Source organism: Suricata suricatta, chromosome 2 (assembly GCF_006229205.1).
Source record: "Suricata suricatta isolate VVHF042 chromosome 2, meerkat_22Aug2017_6uvM2_HiC, whole genome shotgun sequence".
Lineage (NCBI taxonomy): Eukaryota > Metazoa > Chordata > Mammalia > Carnivora > Herpestidae > Suricata > Suricata suricatta.
The window spans coordinates 133,923,255-133,939,970 of NC_043701.1; the positions used below are offsets into that span (position 1 = coordinate 133,923,255).

At 41.2% G+C, this 16,716-nt stretch overlaps 2 protein-coding genes across 3 annotated transcripts in view; one reads left to right on the forward strand and one right to left on the reverse strand.

The window, feature by feature from the left end:
- Positions 1-2,052, reverse strand: part of ASCC1 (activating signal cointegrator 1 complex subunit 1) — a 98,733-nt gene extending 96,681 nt beyond the window's left edge. Inside the window, exon 1 of one of the 2 annotated variants that reach the window (XM_029931879.1) lies at positions 1,930-2,052. The gene's annotated coding sequence lies outside the window, so the exon portion shown is untranslated. Of the gene's footprint in view, positions 1-771; positions 1,814-1,929 lie in introns of those variants that run through there. The other variant, XM_029931880.1, reaches the window with a different exon arrangement.
- Positions 1,755-13,880, forward strand: ANAPC16 (anaphase promoting complex subunit 16). The gene is made up of 4 exons (XM_029931881.1): positions 1,755-1,863; positions 5,997-6,164; positions 12,228-12,302; positions 13,046-13,880. Exons 2-4 carry the CDS (start codon positions 6,023-6,025, stop codon positions 13,159-13,161), a joined length of 333 nt encoding a protein of 110 aa, XP_029787741.1. The 5' UTR covers positions 1,755-1,863; positions 5,997-6,022; the 3' UTR covers positions 13,162-13,880.
- The last annotated feature ends 2,836 nt before the right edge of the window (positions 13,881-16,716 follow it).

The following is a 16,716-nucleotide window of genomic DNA, read 5'->3' on the forward strand; positions in this document are numbered from 1 at the left end:
TTACCTTGTTTTAATCAGAAAAAAACCCTCTATCATATCGATCATTATGCAATTGGACATCTGTTCAAAGTACATACATACTAAGCAAAAGTAGCCCTGTTTCCATTAGATTCCCCCTATCTGCAAGCCATGGTAAGTCAGTTGCTACTTTTTCCACAACAGTCAGTATTCCATTTCTGGATCATTCTAGACAGTAATTTGTTTTTAAAGATTTTACTTTTAAGTAATCTCTACACCCAACATGGGGCTCAAACTCACAACCCTGAGATTAAGAGTCGCATGCTCCACAGACTGAGCCAACTAGGTGCCCAGGTGCCCCTAAACTGTAATTTGTAAACTATTTATTTCACCATTCCAAGAAAAAGTGATTAAAAGGTACTCAGCCTGGAGGTCCTGGGTGGTTTAATCGGTTGCGCTCAGGTCATGATCTCGGAGTTCATGGGTTCGAGCCCCTTGTCAGGCTCCACACTTTCAGGAGCCTGTTTGGGATTCTCTCTCCCCCTCTTTCTGCTCCTTCCCTGCGCGCGCACACAGACACACACAGACACACACACACTCTCTCTCTCTAAATAAATAAATAAATAAATAAACCAAAAAAAGTATTCAGCTCTCTATATACAGGCTGTCCATGACTTTGTGAGAATAGATGTGTATGTATTACTTTAACCTAAAGGGAGTAAGAAAAAACCTTCTCTTTAACCATTTACTAAGTTGTCACCCTTTTTATCCAGCATGATAATTAAGAGGATTAGGAATATTTAGCACACTTACCTTTGGGTGTAGGGGGGTGGAATAACCTCTAATACTTCTAGAGATGCTAGAAACATAAACCTCAAAATTAAATCCAGTTGCCCATCAAAAGTTAAAATATGACTTAACCAACATGGGTCTTCAAACCAACACAGTCTTGAGCAGAGGAATCCATTTCTATAGGCCACTACCCGAAAACCGGACACCGCTAGCTGAGAAGCTAAGCTTCTGGTCACCATTTAATAAATCAAGAATTAAGAAAGTAAACGTTTCTTATGAGTTAGCTGTGGTTGAGTTCAACCAATGTTCCTACCACATATGTTACATAGTCTTGAAGCCCAAAATTAGAGCGATCCTCCAATAAACCCGACCAATCCTTACTAAATATACTAAAGCTCAATCCAATCCTCAGCAAGTAAGTCACTTTAATTGGTAATTTGCTTCCAGAACCAAGAAGAGATTTCGCGTTGTGAGAAGTAACATAGAAGGTAAACAGACTTGAAGACAGGCATAATTAGAAATAGTTTAAGGACATGACATCGCAGTGACCTATTCCCCCAGGACCTCACAAAATAAAAAAGGCCATGCACAGAGGTAGTTTAATGTTTAGGCTGGGCCCTCAGACCATGAGTTGTGGAGTGAGAGCGAAGTGTCTCAAAGACAGCAAACTTCATCTGCCTTTCACATTCGGCACTATTCGGCTACAAGTATGCTCTGAAAGAAGGCGGGGGATAAACAATTTAACCGTGCTTCGTGGTAGTCTGAAAAGAAGAGAGCAGAAGGCCTGAAATGTGTGGGAAGCTAACGCCCCGAATCATACAAGGGAGCAAAAAAAGCGAGTACACCCAATGGACTGAAGAGAAAGGAACTCCGAGGCTGCAGGTAACCCGCGGTAATGCCACGGAGCAAAGGACCCGGAAGTCTTCTCCCCAAGCGCGTCCACCGCTTCTCTCCGCCCTGGCCACGCCCACCGACACGGCGCGCGCACGCCGGCGCCGGCGCGCGTCCCTTCCGCGCGGGCGCGCGCACGCCGCCGTCCTCGTCGTTGTAAACGCTGCCGCTCTGGCTGGCCCTGGGGGCGGGGCTGTAGGGGAAAGTGCCAAATCCTCTGAGGTAAGTGGCCGAGGGCTCAGGGACCCCGGGAGATTGGTGGGAGGGAGTTGATCCCTGGGATCCTACCTGCAGGGACTAGTAAAATGGAGAAGATAGGAGGAGAAACTGGAGCCTGCTGCAGAGGGAGTGTAAGGAAATTTCCTCGGGCCGCGCCGCCCTGGTTGCGCATGCGGGCCGAAGGGCGGCGCCTGCGCAGTGGGGCGGCGCCGGTGCCGTCGCCCCCTTGGGACCGAGCGGGGAAGTAGGAGGAAGTGTGCTTAGGAGTTAGTGGGGAAAGCGCCAGCGTTCTGACCCCTCCCCTTTCTAGCCCCTTTCTCTCCACCCGGCCTAGTTTTAGCTGCAGCATCCACGTGGGTGGTAGTCCAGCTGTTTTAAGTGGAGCCCGATGGGAAGATTTGTTGATGGAAATTAGTGATTGCTTGTAATGATTTGCCATTGTACCAGTGTCCGTCCTTCAGCGTCTTTCATAAGGAGACTTCTTCTAAAAGGAGGTTTCTTTTAAAAAAGAAAATAGGCATATATCTGAAAGGAAGTAAAGTTTATGAATACGAGGTCATCCCTGTCGTAAAGTAAATGTTTGATCATTATATCACTGTGGACATAGCTATGCTGTGTCCCCCAAAATAGCATTGCTTTCCTGTGGGGATCTCTACTGCCAATAGACTCAGCTTCCCTTATAAGATTAAACCCCACATTAGATTACTTCATAATGCATAATTACTCATTAAACAGAATTTTGCTGAGGACTTACCTTGGGCCTGGCAGCCTAGCGTGGGAGAGCGTTGTGTTAATACTCTAGGTCTGCAAAACGAGGAAGAAAAATACCAGTAATGGACCAACTCTCATGACATCTCACTTGTCTTTCCCATGCACGTAACCTTTGCTGAGCCGCCAGCCCTGTGTTCTGTCATTTTTCGTTATTCATCCAGGAAACGTTGTGATCCTGAAGGTGGAAAGGCAACTTGTTCCCCTTCCCTAGATCGCAGAATTCTTTCTAAACTCATGAACCTTCAAATGAAAGTGTGAAGTGGGTTTAATGGAGGGCATTTTCCCTCTTGCTGAGCAGAACCTTTCCCCTCTAGCAGCTTGCTGTCAAATGGAGAGAATTAAAACTTTTCCCATAAGTAAATGTGTTGGGACATACTATGAATGAAAAACTGGATCTGCAAAGGGGAAAAAAAGATTCAGGAGTAAATATCCATTACTAATTTTGGATAGCTAATATTAAGCATTTACTATGCCTGAAACTATTCTAAATGCTTTAGTTATATTAATCTTTGTGACACCTTTCTAGGGGAGGTACTACTGTTACCTACATTTCAGAGATGAGGTAACTGAGGAACAGAGAGGTTAAGTGATTTGTCCAGAGCTACAACAGAGAATTAAATAGCAAAACCAGGACGTGAACCTGGGCCCAGAAGCTTCAGAGTCTGTACTCGTTAGTGCTTTCACATGGCACATGATAATGCCCACAAAGCCATTGCTTGAAAAATGTCACAGCATATAAGCTAACATTTCTATAGTTCAGTTTTGTTTGGTCATCTATAAAATGAGGAATTGGATTAGATGACCTTTAAGGAATCTTGTGGTTCCTGTGAAATGTTTAATTCATTTAGCAAACATGTATTTAAATCAACAGCTGCTTAATATAAGCTGAGCATTATGTTTGGTTCTGATGATCAGAATGTCTGCCTTCATAAAGCAGTTACAAAGCAGGATTTATTGTTAGTTTCACTTGAACTCCTCTGGTACCATCTGCTGATAGCGTGCAGAATTCAACCTGAATCTTTCAAGCTAGAAATTACTTAGGTGTATTATTCTACCTCGGCAGAAAACTGCTTACCTATGTAAAGGTAGCTTTGTGCTAATTATGCACTCCAGTTTTCAACCTTAGTTGTTTTGTGTATCGAATGATAGTGGTTCTGAGTTTGAAAGAAAATGGGATGAAAGGGAATTCCTTTGATTATACTCAGTTTAGAAGTCACACTGTGTCTAGCCTTTGAAGCTGTCCTCACTCTGGCAGTCCCTAAGGAGCTCTGCTGAGCCACTGATCTCAAAATATAAAGTATCCCTCGCATTTGCAACTGAATAGAGCATTTATCAAGGTGTAGGGGGAAAAATCGTAGTTTTAAGTCTTAGGTAAGATATAGAAACACTTCACAGTAGGTTCTGCTCTGAACTGATGGAAAATAAGACTGAGTACCTCTCCAAAAGATGGCTAAATTATCTGTATACTTTATTCGAATCCCAACGAGAATCCACTTAAAAATTTAGACCAGGTCCATTACTACCTAAGTTCTGTTTAAAAGAGCGTTTAAGAACCTGTCAAGCTACACTTTAAGCTAATGTCACCCAAAGGATTGGATATGAATCCAACTTGAAATGTTGTTGGCTCTATGAATATGATTTGGAAAGATACAGAGCTCAGAGAAAAGAGAAAACGTGATCTAATAGCAAGATTGACAGTGTTCTTAATCAATTTGTATTTCTAAATAGGCCAGCATTCTAATTATACCAGTTGCCTTACTGTCCCCATATCTCCCTTCAGTTTCATCAGTATTACTTATGGACATATGATGAAATCAGAAACTAAACTCGGCTCCCCTGACAGCCTTAAAATCATCATCACAAAATTAAGGAAACAGACCAGTCAGCATTTCAGAAATGCACAGTATATCATTTTCCTTGCTAGGAAACTGGATTGTGTATATATATGGGATTTATACCTGCATAGTATTCTCTCATTTTTTTCTATTTTTTTCAAAAATAAGTTCCAACTTTTGTAACAAATGTTTTTATTTTGCAGCTAGCAAAAGAAGAAAAAAATCAGCTAAAATTCTTGGCCATTAAAGAGAGAAATTCATTTTTAAAATCCTTTTAAAGTCATTTTTTGTGTTTTTTTAAATAGAGCTAAAATTCACATAAAATTAACCATTAGCTATTTTAAAGCATACAATTCAGTGTAAAGTCAATTTTTAGTCTAAATACTAGAGCTGTACTATCCAATACAGTAATCACTAGCCACGTGTGACTATTTAAATTTTAATTAATATTAAATAAAGTTTTAAAATACAGTTTTTCAGGGGTGCCCTGCTGGTTCAGTCGGTGGAGCATGCGACTCTTGATGCTGTGGTTGTGAGTGTGAGCCCCACATTTGGTGTAGAGCTTACTTAAAAGAGTTTTTAATTAAATTAAAATACAGTTCTTCAGCCACACTAGTTTAATAGCCACAGAAGGTTAATGTCTATCATATTGGACAGCACAGAAACAGAATGTTAGAACATGTCTGTCATCGCAGAAAATTCGACTAGCACAACAATGCTGACGGTTCTTTTTAGAATACAATACATTTTTTAGAATCTTAAGTAAACGTGTAATATAAGCTTCAATGGCAAAAGTCGTGGTTTTGTTTTAAAATTCTGTAAGGAATCATGTATTCAGTACAGATTTTCTCATTTACATTTAGGCTTTCTGATTTCTTGATATGACATAGGGTTAAACACAGCTGCTGTATTCATCTTAGACTGTGAATTCGACGATCCATTTCATGTGCTGCTTTGTTCTGTTTGGGGATGCCACCAAGTGACCAATTTGGGTATTACATTTGAATGAAAAAGTTTTTAAAACATTTTTAATGAAAGGGCAAATATGTATTTCCTAACCAATTCTCTTTCCTTGAGAACAGAACACAGTGTTATTCTGGAATTTTATTTGGAAAATTTTATAAGTGAATTTTTTGGTGTGGCTTGGTCAGGATGTAGCCAAGACAAACTGTCCTATGAGGCATGTTGTTTTATCCTCATATAATTTATTTCCTCAGTCAAATTGCTACCTTGGCACTGCCGTATCACCCCTTCATAACCCATAAATCACTCACAGTTGATCCCAAGCGATATAAACAGTTTGCTAATGGTAGGAAGTAGTGTTTTAAGTAGAAAAACAGAATAAACATATTTTCACTTAAAATCCTGAGATTTTGGCCTCAGGCATTAGTAAAAGATTGCAGAAGTAGAAAGGATAGAAAAAGGGGGAGCTAATACTCAACTGTATGCTGGCTTTTATGGCAGCTAGAACGAAGTGTCGTCAATCTCACTTCCATAAACTTGCCAACTGCTGTTTTTCTTTCTTTGTAGTGAAGTGAGGATTCTGCTGAGAGGAAATGGCTGCCTCTTCATCATCCTCCTCAGCTGGTGGGGTCAGTGGAAGTTCTGTCACGGGATCTGGTTTCAGTGTCTCAGACCTTGCCCCACCACGGAAAGCCCTTTTCACCTACCCCAAAGGAGCTGGAGAGATGTTAGAAGGTGATCTCATGCTGCTTTTTGCTGAATAATTGGATTCTGACCTGCAATGAATATTAATCGCAAAGAAGCTATTAAGTGGATTAGAGATAAGTGTGCCCTGATTTCAGCTTCACATTTCGTCTCTTGTCCCCATTTCAGAATGTTATGTTCAAAACACAAATCCTTCCCCAGAATCAAAATTTTGGAGCTGAAAAAGACTTCGGAAATCAAGGAAGTCATCTAGACATATTTAGACCCAGAACAGTTAAAGTCATTTGACCACGTTACAGACAAAGTCAGCACTAGAACCAGGAATTCTCTTGACCCTCCTGCTCCAGTTTGCTTTATCCTGGCACCAGACTGCCTCCCTATGATGAGTAGGTTTGATATGTTTTTGTTCTAATGTAATTAATCTGCAGATAGATTAACCTCATCAAATCGGTTCTAAGAGGAAATTTAATATACTGCTCTTAAATATGAAGATGACTCTCCTGGCCATGGCAGGACAGCAGTGTGTGGCCTTTCTAGCACTGGAGCTGGATTTACTTCAAATCATCCACCATCTTTTGCAAACTGGCTGGCCAAGATCAGAGCACAAGCTATAAGCTTAAAACTGCATCAATCCCCAAAATTCACCGGATACATGTCACTTTAGGAGCCAGACCAATAAATTCTTAATAGGGAGCATAAAATCACCAGATGAGCTTATGTAAAATGCACATTTCTGGCCCACCTTAGAGCGTCTCAATTGGTCTAGGGTGCAATACAGGAGTCTGTCTTTTGAGTAACATTCGGGGGCTTCTTAGGAAAGAAGGGTCCATAACTATTAAACTATTCGTGATACTTTGAAAAAAGTCAGCAAAGAACCTATTAAGGATTCAAAATCTACTTGACTATAGCACTTTTGTGCTTAGTTATATATTGATCTTTTTTTATCTAAATTGCAAATCTTGGTAAGTATATTTAAAAATTAATATGGAAATCTCTGAGAAAAGTACAAACTATAGTCAGGCATCAGCTTTTTGGGGTGAACTTTATTCATTTATGTCAGGTAAGAAGAGTTCTGGCTTAAACCAAAATAGAAGGATCATTTGTGACAAGGAAACATGGGAAGACTGGGACCATGAAGCTCTCTAGAATTTGTTGAAATCACCGTTAGTGAAGTAGACAGTCAGGTCTTGTAGCTAGTGATACGTCTGAAACATACGTACTTCTGTCTTTGCCTTTTCATTTTCTTCCATCGTGTTAACAGAATACTCAAGTTGGGATCACCGAGTCTGGACGTAGTGAACAATCGGGGCCTTGTTTACCATATGTGGCAATAAAAATACATTATGACTTCAACTGTATGCAGCAGACACCTGGTATTAAGGAAGTCGCCCACAAAAATCAAAAGTTGGAGGCACTTAAATTGATTAATGAGTGTTATAGGAGAAGAGGAATCAATGTTTAACAATGGACTCTAGGATTAAAGTCATTTAAATTCTAGCTACAGGAGGAATTCAATACTGGAGGCACCTCCTTAGTCTCAAAGCTCTACGCGTTCTGTGTCAGTATACACCAGACTACTTGGAAACATTAAGAAAGGCTACTGAGATTAGTCTGAATGCTGATGTTCTAAAAGGTTTTAGTTCTGTCCATTTTTATTCCATCCCAGTGTGCTTCATGGAGGAATGTGTTGGCTTTCTGTTATAGGATGAATTTATATTAGGTTTAAATTCAAAGTGCACAGTTTTGATTCCCTTTCTTATGTTTAAAGTTCTGGCTATGTTGTAAAGCTGCTTACACTTAGAGACAAATCATGAAAAATTAGAGGTGGTAATTCCTGAACTATTCTGGTCAAATCAAGAATGTTAAATTGAAAAAGAGTACTTCTAAATGAAAGCTAATAAGGATATTGGATTTGGAAGCATCTTCTACCATGTTTATAGGTGATACTATTGTGCAGCTGATCTAATGCACAGGTAACTGACCAGTTTTCTTACAGTGGTTTAATTGAATGTGAAAATAGAGTAGGAAAAGTTGCCTTTTCAGAGAAGGAAGAAAGGCAATCAGGAGCCAAGATTGGGTACTGTTTATAACAGGGTCAACTTGATTTTGCATCTTCCTAAGTGTAAGGAAAATAAACCAAGATAATGTACTAAACCTTATGAAGTACCTTTCTCACGCACCCATTCTGTAACAGACACCTCACATAATCAACGTATACATGGTCCCCGACTTACTGATATTTTGACTCAGGACTTTTTTTTACTTTTCCATGGTGCAAAAGCCATATAGAAAGCATACCTGGAGTATTGAATTTTGATCTATTCCTGACTAGCGATATTTGGTATAGCACTCTCTCGGGATGCTGGGCAGGGGCAGAGAGCCACACAATCACCAGAGTGAACAACCGATAATACAACTCTGTACCCATACCACCATTTCTAGTTTTCACTTTCAGTACAGTACTCAATAATTTACATGAGATACTCGACACTTTATTATAAAATAGGCTTTGTGTTAGATGAAGTTGCCCAACTGTAGGCTAATGTAAGTGCCCCAAGCACGTTTAAGGTAAGCTAGGCTAAGTTATGATGTTCGGTAGATGAGGTGTATTAAATGAGTTTGTGGGGTGCCTGGCTGGCTCAGTCTTGGTCTCAGGGTTGTGATTTACGCCACACATCAGATGTAGAGATTACTTAAAAAAAATAATATCTTGGGGCGCCTACGTGGCTCAGTCAGTTGAGGTGCCGACTTTGGCTGAGGTAATGATCTCACAGTTTTGTGAGTTCAAGTCCCACGTCGGGCTTCCTGCTGTCAGCACACAGCTCACTTTGGATCCTCTGTCTTCCTCTCTCTCTGCCCCTACCTCACTCTCATTCTCTCTCTCTCAAAAATAAATAATAAAGGTGAAAATAAAAATAAAATCTTTTTTAAAAAATGCATTTTCAACTTGATATTCTTAGTTTAGGGTGGGTTTATCAGGATGTAACCCCGTCCTAAACCAAAGGAGATCTATAGAGCAGTTTGCAGCGTCCTTCTTGCCCTTGGCTGAGGTTGTCCTCACCCAGTTCAGTGAGCAAATTAGACTGCCTGCCAGCCCAGAAGAAGCTGAATTTTAGTGACATTGTAGGCTACTGAAGTATAAATTATCTGGCACAGTCTAATTTCCTCCTGTGAGGTAATATTCTTTTAAATGGATTTGATAGCATCCTATTTATTGGAGTTGGCTTGGTGTTAGATTTGGGCAATTTACTGAACTTTTCACTACTTATAACCTTTGCTTGTCCCTTAAGAGGAAAGCTGATGTATTGCTGCTTGGTGTGTTACAAAGGGTTTGATTACAATTTCTAAATAGAAGATGGATTGCCCCAGGCTGACTCCTTTCTAGAGAAATTCCAGGCTTTAGATTGGTACAGATACCACATCTAGTAAGATGTGGCTAAGAAGCAGTGGACTTTGTGGTTAATACAGAGCTGCAAATCAACGAAAGTGTGGTAAAGTGACATGCAGGTGCCTTTCTGGAAGATTAGCTTACATCTTTTTGCTTTGAAGTTCATTGCCAAGGAAAATATGCAAATGTTATAACTTAAGTATTTTATCCTAATAGCACCTGTGATTAAATGTTAAGTGCGAGGTAGCACTTCCAAGAGCTTCCAAATACATCTTGGCCTGATCTTTATAGACGATAATCCCCACTGCCTTGTGTGAAGTGTGATCCTAAAGTTTAGGGTCAAACTACCTAGAAGTGAGCTCTAATTCTCTATGCTTTGCTCTTTCTAAAATAAAAGAGTTAGAATTTGACTCGAAGCAAGGGTATGAATAGCATAGTGAACACTGGCATATTTACATAATAAAGTGCACAGTGAGTATAATATTTAATTAATTGAAAATAAAGGTTTTTTTTTTCTTTGCTCAGTTTAGATTATCTGCTCACAAATGACTTCCTTTCAGCCAGAGCATTGGGTTGGGAGGAAGGGTGGGATATTGTACACCCTATAGTTCAATATGTAGAAAAGAGCTTGGATTTAAAGAGTGTAGCTCTCTTCCTAAAGTGCTGTAGCTCTTTATGAAGTAATATTTTGAGAGGTGCATCGGTGGCTTGGTTGAGCATCTGACTTCAGCTCAGGTCATGATCTCACGGTTCGTGGGTTCAAGCCCCGCATCGGGCTCTGTGCTGACAGCTATCTCAGAGCCTGGAGCCTGTCTTCAGATTCTGTGTCTCCCTTTCTCTCTGACACTCCCCTGCTCACCCTGTTTCTCTCTCTCTCTCTCTCTCTCTCTCTCTCTCTCTCTCTCTCTCAAAAATAAATAAGACATTTAAAAAATAATATTTTGAAATAATACGTAATGTTATGCATATATTAATACATAATTCTGTATGAAAGTAATTACATTTTCATTTCTTTTTTGCATTAATTTTGAATATACTGTTGGACCAAAACCCTCTTCTTTGTATATTCAAGCCATTTGGATACAATATCTATGGTTTTATTGTTCGCCATTTTAATCTTTTTTTTTTTTTTTTTTTTTAAGTAAGCTCTAGGCCCAGCATGGGGCTTGAACTCAGGAACCCAAGATCAAGAGTTATATATGCTACCAATGGAGCCAGCCAGGCACCCCTCACCTGTTAATCTTAAAAATAAAACTGTCACATTATTTTACCAGCAAAAAATGGGTTTATTCAAGAATATCAGAGAATTGTAACTGGGGACAAGCAAGCTACGCCAAAACCATAGGCAAGTCCAGAAAACGTAGGAGAGGCTAGGGGGGAGTTGGGAGAGACTATTATAAACAAAAGTCCATTGGCACAAACTAGGCATTGGTAAAGTGTAGTGGCTCTTCATTGGCTGAGTTGTGACAGTTTCTCGTTGGCTGTTGGGCTGGCAGGGAGAAAAACCTTTCTCCATCCTGCAAAATAATAGGCTTATTTCTTCCTGCTGGGAAAGCAAGGTCTGCCTCTACCTGTTAGAGTCTGCAGTTGACCCTCAGTGGTAGGAGAGGAGAGCTCCCCCTTCTGGCCTCCTGACTCCATGAAATGAGGTTGCCTTTTACTTCCAAAACCGTGACTTCTGAAATCAGGTCACCCTTGTGAGAAACTCAGCATGAAGCCAGAATGTGTGAGGCCTGTCTCCTTGTCACTTAATAGCTGGCTGACGCACCAGCCAGCCCGTGACTGATGGGTGAGTGCTTGACACCTAGTAGTGCTGGCATGAACCACCACCTAAAAAAGTCAGCTGTGTACTCTCCCTCCATTTGTTTTAGGATGTTTGCAATATGACACCTTCCCCAAATGCTTTCTGCCACTTCTAAAAGTCACATTTTCTTATATGAGCTCTGTGTCTTTGGGGAATATATTTTGCTGTATCAGCCCTTGCCTGACGAAAACATGAACTAGCTTACGTTTCACAGTCATCTTCCAAGTGCTGTTGCGATGGAGTTAGCTACCTTCTTGTTGCCAGTTCTTGGCACCAGCACAATGCTTGGTTCTGAAATTGCACCATACTTTTATCGCCATCCAAATTGCAGTGTTTTGGTTCCGTTGGAAAATCAAGGTTACAATTTGCGTTTACAGAATAAAATTTCCCAGCAGTGCTTTGTGATGGTCATAGTGATGTAATTTGATATATTAAAAATCAACAACGCTATTTTTCTCTCAGTTGAACTTCTCAGAATGAAGATGATACAGAGTTTTGGTGTACCTTGTATTTGGAGAGCACAGGAGCCATGTGGCCAAATGGGTCCGGTGTCAGTGTTTGCCTGACAGGCCAGAATAAGAGAACATTCAGGAACTGTCAGGTTAGGAGGGGGGAATGCCCACCGGGACGTCACACTGAGGTTTCTTATTTTTGTTTTTTTAAACATTATTTTTAAACCTTGAAACAAGTAGAGGGACTGTTTTAATATTCTAGGTATAGAAGAAGTAGCTTTTATAGCTGAGAACTGTTAGTTCTAAATGAAACAGAAGCCCTCTTTGTAAACACCGAAAACTGGACCCTGAATGTGAAAGCAGGGAAACAGAATGGACACGTTTGCTTGGTTGATCAGAAGCCATAAAACCCTTAGTGCAGATTAAAACTTTCCTTCTTTTGTTTGCAGATGGCTCTGAGAGATTTCTCTGCGAGTCGGTTTTCAGTTACCAAGTGGCATCTACGCTTAAACAGGTGAAACACGGTGAGCACATGAGTGTTGTATGCTTAACTGTGAGAGTAAATTGTGGGGCGGGGGGTTGGAGAGGAGGACTCATAAAGGGCAGTGTGCTTGGTGATGAAAACTCCTGAAACTCAACAAGGCTATTTAGGTGAACGTTCTGAATCACCTACAGACAAACACAATCTGTGGTCTTTTGATTTAATCTGCCGAAGTCAGGACGACATTCTACATTCTTAAGCCAGACATCATGTCCACAGTGAGGCTCAAAGCTGAAGCCAGAGGTGTTAGTTTTCCAGAGGAGACTGCTTCCTACCCTTCTTGCGTTGCCTTCCCTTCTCCTTTCTGCTGTCCTCCACTGTTTACCACCATCATCTTCATCTTCAAGTATTTATGTGATAGCGTACCATCTGCCTGGACGCTGAGCTCCTGGCGCAGCTTTTCCACAGCCTGCCTGTATGCCTCAGGGCCATGCGTCCCCCCACGTTTCTCCGTGAAGGCATACCGTAGGAGGGAAAGCTGCGATTGCCTGGAACTCGAGGGCTCTGGTACACAGAGTGCTATGACATGGAGGCTACGTACGCCTTGGTTTTTGTTGTTGTTGTTTTAGATTGTCTTCTGACCAACAAAAAATAAGACCTCAACGCTCAAATATTAAAGAAAAAATCCTTCTAGAAATTATTTTTAAACCAGTCATCATGTTGATAGGTGGTGACTGTCTCGTGGGAGATATGTCGTCTTATATATTGCCTCCCTGACTCTTACAGATCAGCAGGTTGCTCGGATGGAAAAGTTAGCCGGTTTGGTAGAAGAGCTGGAGGCAGATGAGTGGCGGTTTAAACCCATCGAGCAGCTGCTGGGGTTCACACCCTCTTCAGGTTGACCTTGCCCGGAAGGCCGCCTCTGGTGCACGGCAAGCGCAGGGCCAGCGAGGGACTTTTCTGCAGCTTACACAGCCATCCAGAGACTCACAGCTCCATCGCTGAATTGTTAATTCACATCCATGCTTGGTTTCTCTTTATCTGTCCACAAGCAACAAATACTTAAATGTGTGATCTTGCAGGGAAAATTTTTGTTTATTTGTTTTAAAAAAAAGTATTGAGAATCAGAATAAGACAATCGGCATCAGAGAACCTGAAGGTTTGGGTTTAAGAGATATTTATAAAACATTACAAGCCAGGTAGGACACACGCCGGAATTGGCCAACTGAATGACGTCTCTCCTGTCATTCATGCAGCGTGCCTGGAATCCTCACCGGTCAAATCCAAGATCAGGATCTGGAGTTACACAACACAGCGTTTCTGACCTAAAACAGTTCTTTTTGCAGATGAATGTGATTTCAACTCAGGACCTGTCCAAATGAGGAATTTTAAAATGTTCGGGTTTTTTTCTATTTTTAGACATCTAATTCTATAGATTCTAACTTTTTCTAACCTCTTCTAGACATGCCAAATGCTGGCAAATAGAATTACTTTTTGAATGTTGAAGCACTTGTAAAAATAAATCCGTGAGCAAAATTCTTTTAAACATAGAAATCCTGAGTTCATCTTGTTGGTGGGCTCAAGCAATTCTGTAGCAAATAAATCCTCTGAAAGAGTTCCAGATTAGTTTCTTTGTCCTTCCAAAGTCTCAGGGATTTGGGATATGGGGAAGAGGTCAAACTACTTTTTATAAGGAGGGAATCTAAAAACATTTCTCCTAAGCGTGTGATAGATTTCCTTTATCCCAGGGATATTTGCCTTTACAGAACTGTATGAACTTGGTAGTTGGGTTTTTTTTTTTTTTTTTAGAGCAAAAACGTGCACACAAGCTGGGTAGAGGAGCAGAGGGAGAGAGAGGAGTGTCTTAAGCAGGCTTCTGGGTCAGCATAGAGCCCAGCTCGGGGCTTAATCCCATGACCCTGGGATCATGACCTGAGCTAGAATCAGGAGTTGAATGCTCAACCACCGGAGCTACCCAGGCACCCCAAATTTAGTAAGTTTTTACACCAGAACATGGAAAAACCTGGAAAACTAAGAGATGTACTGTTTTCCCTCATGGGACTCCAGTGTCCACGCTGTACACTTAGGAAAATCATTTATTTTAAATTGTATGCTAATTTTGCCTTGATAACATTTCTTTCTCTCAATAACTTGTACCCAACCTGCTTAGAGTTGCATAATTATGAATAAGTATAATCCCAGTAGCAATTGGCCCTAATCTCAGGAGTTCAGAATGTTTAACACGTACTACCTGACAAGGAGGGAGTGACTTCATTGAGTCAGTAATCTTGACTCCCGGAACCTGAACACAGGGATGTTAAAGACCTGCTCATCGTCACATAGCCCAGGCAGAAGGAGATCTTGGAACTTGGAATAGATTTCAGTTTATTGATGATTCAGTCCACTGCTCTAGTCTCTAAAGCACCTCAGAGCACAAAATGACCAGCCTGCAAACTCACCTATTTCCATATTAATACTTCTCAACCCAAACAAGTTCCATATTTGGAAGCCATTGAGTTTCCTAATATACTTTTTAGTACCAACCATCTTTTTTTGTAGGCTTTTTTTTTTAATTTATAGTTTTTTGTCAAGTTGGTTTCCATATAACACCCAGTGCTCTTCCCCACAAGTGCCCTCCTCCTTGACCATCGCCCCCCCTTCTCCTTTCCCCTCCCCTTTAAGCCTTCAGTTTGTTCTCAGTATTCAAGAGTCTCTCATGATTTGCCTCCCTCCCACCCTCTTTTTCCCCCCTTCCCCTCCCTATGGTCCTCTGTTAGGTTTGTCCTGTTAGACCTATGAGTGCAAACATATGGTATCTATCCTTCTCCGCCTGACTTATTTCACTTAGCATGACACCCTCGAGATCCATCCACTTTGCTATGAATGGCCAGGTTTCATTCTTTCTCATTGCCATGTAATACTCCATTGTGTATATATACCTCATCTTCTTGATCCATTAATCAGCTGATGGACATTTAGGCTCTTTCCATGATTTGGCTATTGTTGACAGTGCTGCTATGAACATTGGGGTACATGTTAGGCTATTTATTTTTAAATGTTTATTTTTGAGATACCGAGAGAGCAGGAGAGGGGCAGAGAGAGAAAGGGACGGAGGATCCAAAGCAGGCTCCATGTTAACAGCAGTGAGCCTGATGTGGGGTTCGAACTCGTGAGAGCTGACCTGAGCTAAAGTCGGACACTCAGCTGACTGAGCCACCCAGGTGCCACAGCACCAAGCATCATGATGATTACCAAAGGAAAAATTAAAAATACCTAAACTGTAATAAACCTTTAGATCATATTTCCAGTGACAGTTGAGAAACAATCGCTAACTTTGTCTCATTGGTCTCATTTGGATAACTATACAACACAGACACTGTATTACCTCACCTTTACCCTTTGGCATTGGGACTTAACAGAATCTTTTGCTCTTTTAGTTGACCATTTGTTTTATGACTTGAGAAACTGAGGAGAACCACTTTTCACGGCGATTCTGAGTACTGTCAGAACCAGACCTTCACTAGTTTTTGAAGGTGGCCTTCCTCTCTGCACCTTTCTGCTGGTTGTCATTTCTCATCAGCCACAACTCCTTTTACCACGCTTTGAGCTTGAGGATGGTCCTTGCTGCTTATCTGTGTGCTCTGCACTATGTGCCAGTCACTCGCAGGCATTAATTATAATCTTCTCAATATTGCTGCAAGAGATGTAATACCCGCAGTATAGAAAAGGAACTTAAAGCTCAGAGTGAGCATTACCTGCCAAGTCTGCATAGCTAAGCAAATGGCCACCACTGGGTTTGAACTCAGTCTCTCAGACTCCAAAGCTGAGATTACTTTAGGTGCACCATGCTGCGTCCCCGCTGAGCCCGACCCCATGCCTTCAACAAAGAAAAATCCTAAAGCCTTTTTTTTTTAATGACAAGATGGATTAACTACCAGCAGGAAATAAGCTTTGTCACTACTCTCCCTTCTTCCTCCCAGTGACTGGTGGTAAGGGGCCTCGAGCAAAATAAAAGAGCCTCTTCCTTGAGGAGCTGATAGAATTAGCTCTTTGTCAGTGTCTACAAGACTCTGAGATTCAGCATGGTGAAAAAGTAGTTAGTGCTTGAGGGACACTACCATGGACAAGGGGGAAGGCAAAGGCGGATGGCAGCTAGTGACCAGGACCGCACAGCCAGCTGTCCTAAGCCAGCTGATGGGAAGGGTGTGTCAGCAATGAAATGCTCTGTTGTTCCCAAAGCATTGTCACATACGCTGTGTCTTGATTCTCACATCAGCCCTGTGAGGTAACTGGGGCAAGTACTATTTTACAGTTGAAACGGCACCAAGAAGGTGAGGTCCCAAGATTACTAACTAAGATTGTAGTTCATAAGGGAGCTAGCCTTTCAAACCTTTGTCTCTGTGGCTTCTAGTTCATCAGATACTAGCAAATCTCAAGACAGAATTTGCTGTTATTAA

What these genes read in the sequence shown, in the direction of transcription:
- ANAPC16 (XM_029931881.1), top strand. Translation starts at nt 6,023, where the DNA reads ATGGCTGCCTCTTCATCATCCTCCTCAGCTGGTGGGGTCAGTGGAAGT. An exon ending in AGCTGGAGAGATGTTAGAAG is followed by an intron (nt 6,165 to 12,227) that starts GTGATCTCATGC and finishes TTTTGTTTGCAG; the next exon opens with ATGGCTCTGAGAGATTTCTC. An exon ending in GCTTAAACAGGTGAAACACG is followed by an intron (nt 12,303 to 13,045) that starts GTGAGCACATGA and finishes TGACTCTTACAG; the next exon opens with ATCAGCAGGTTGCTCGGATG.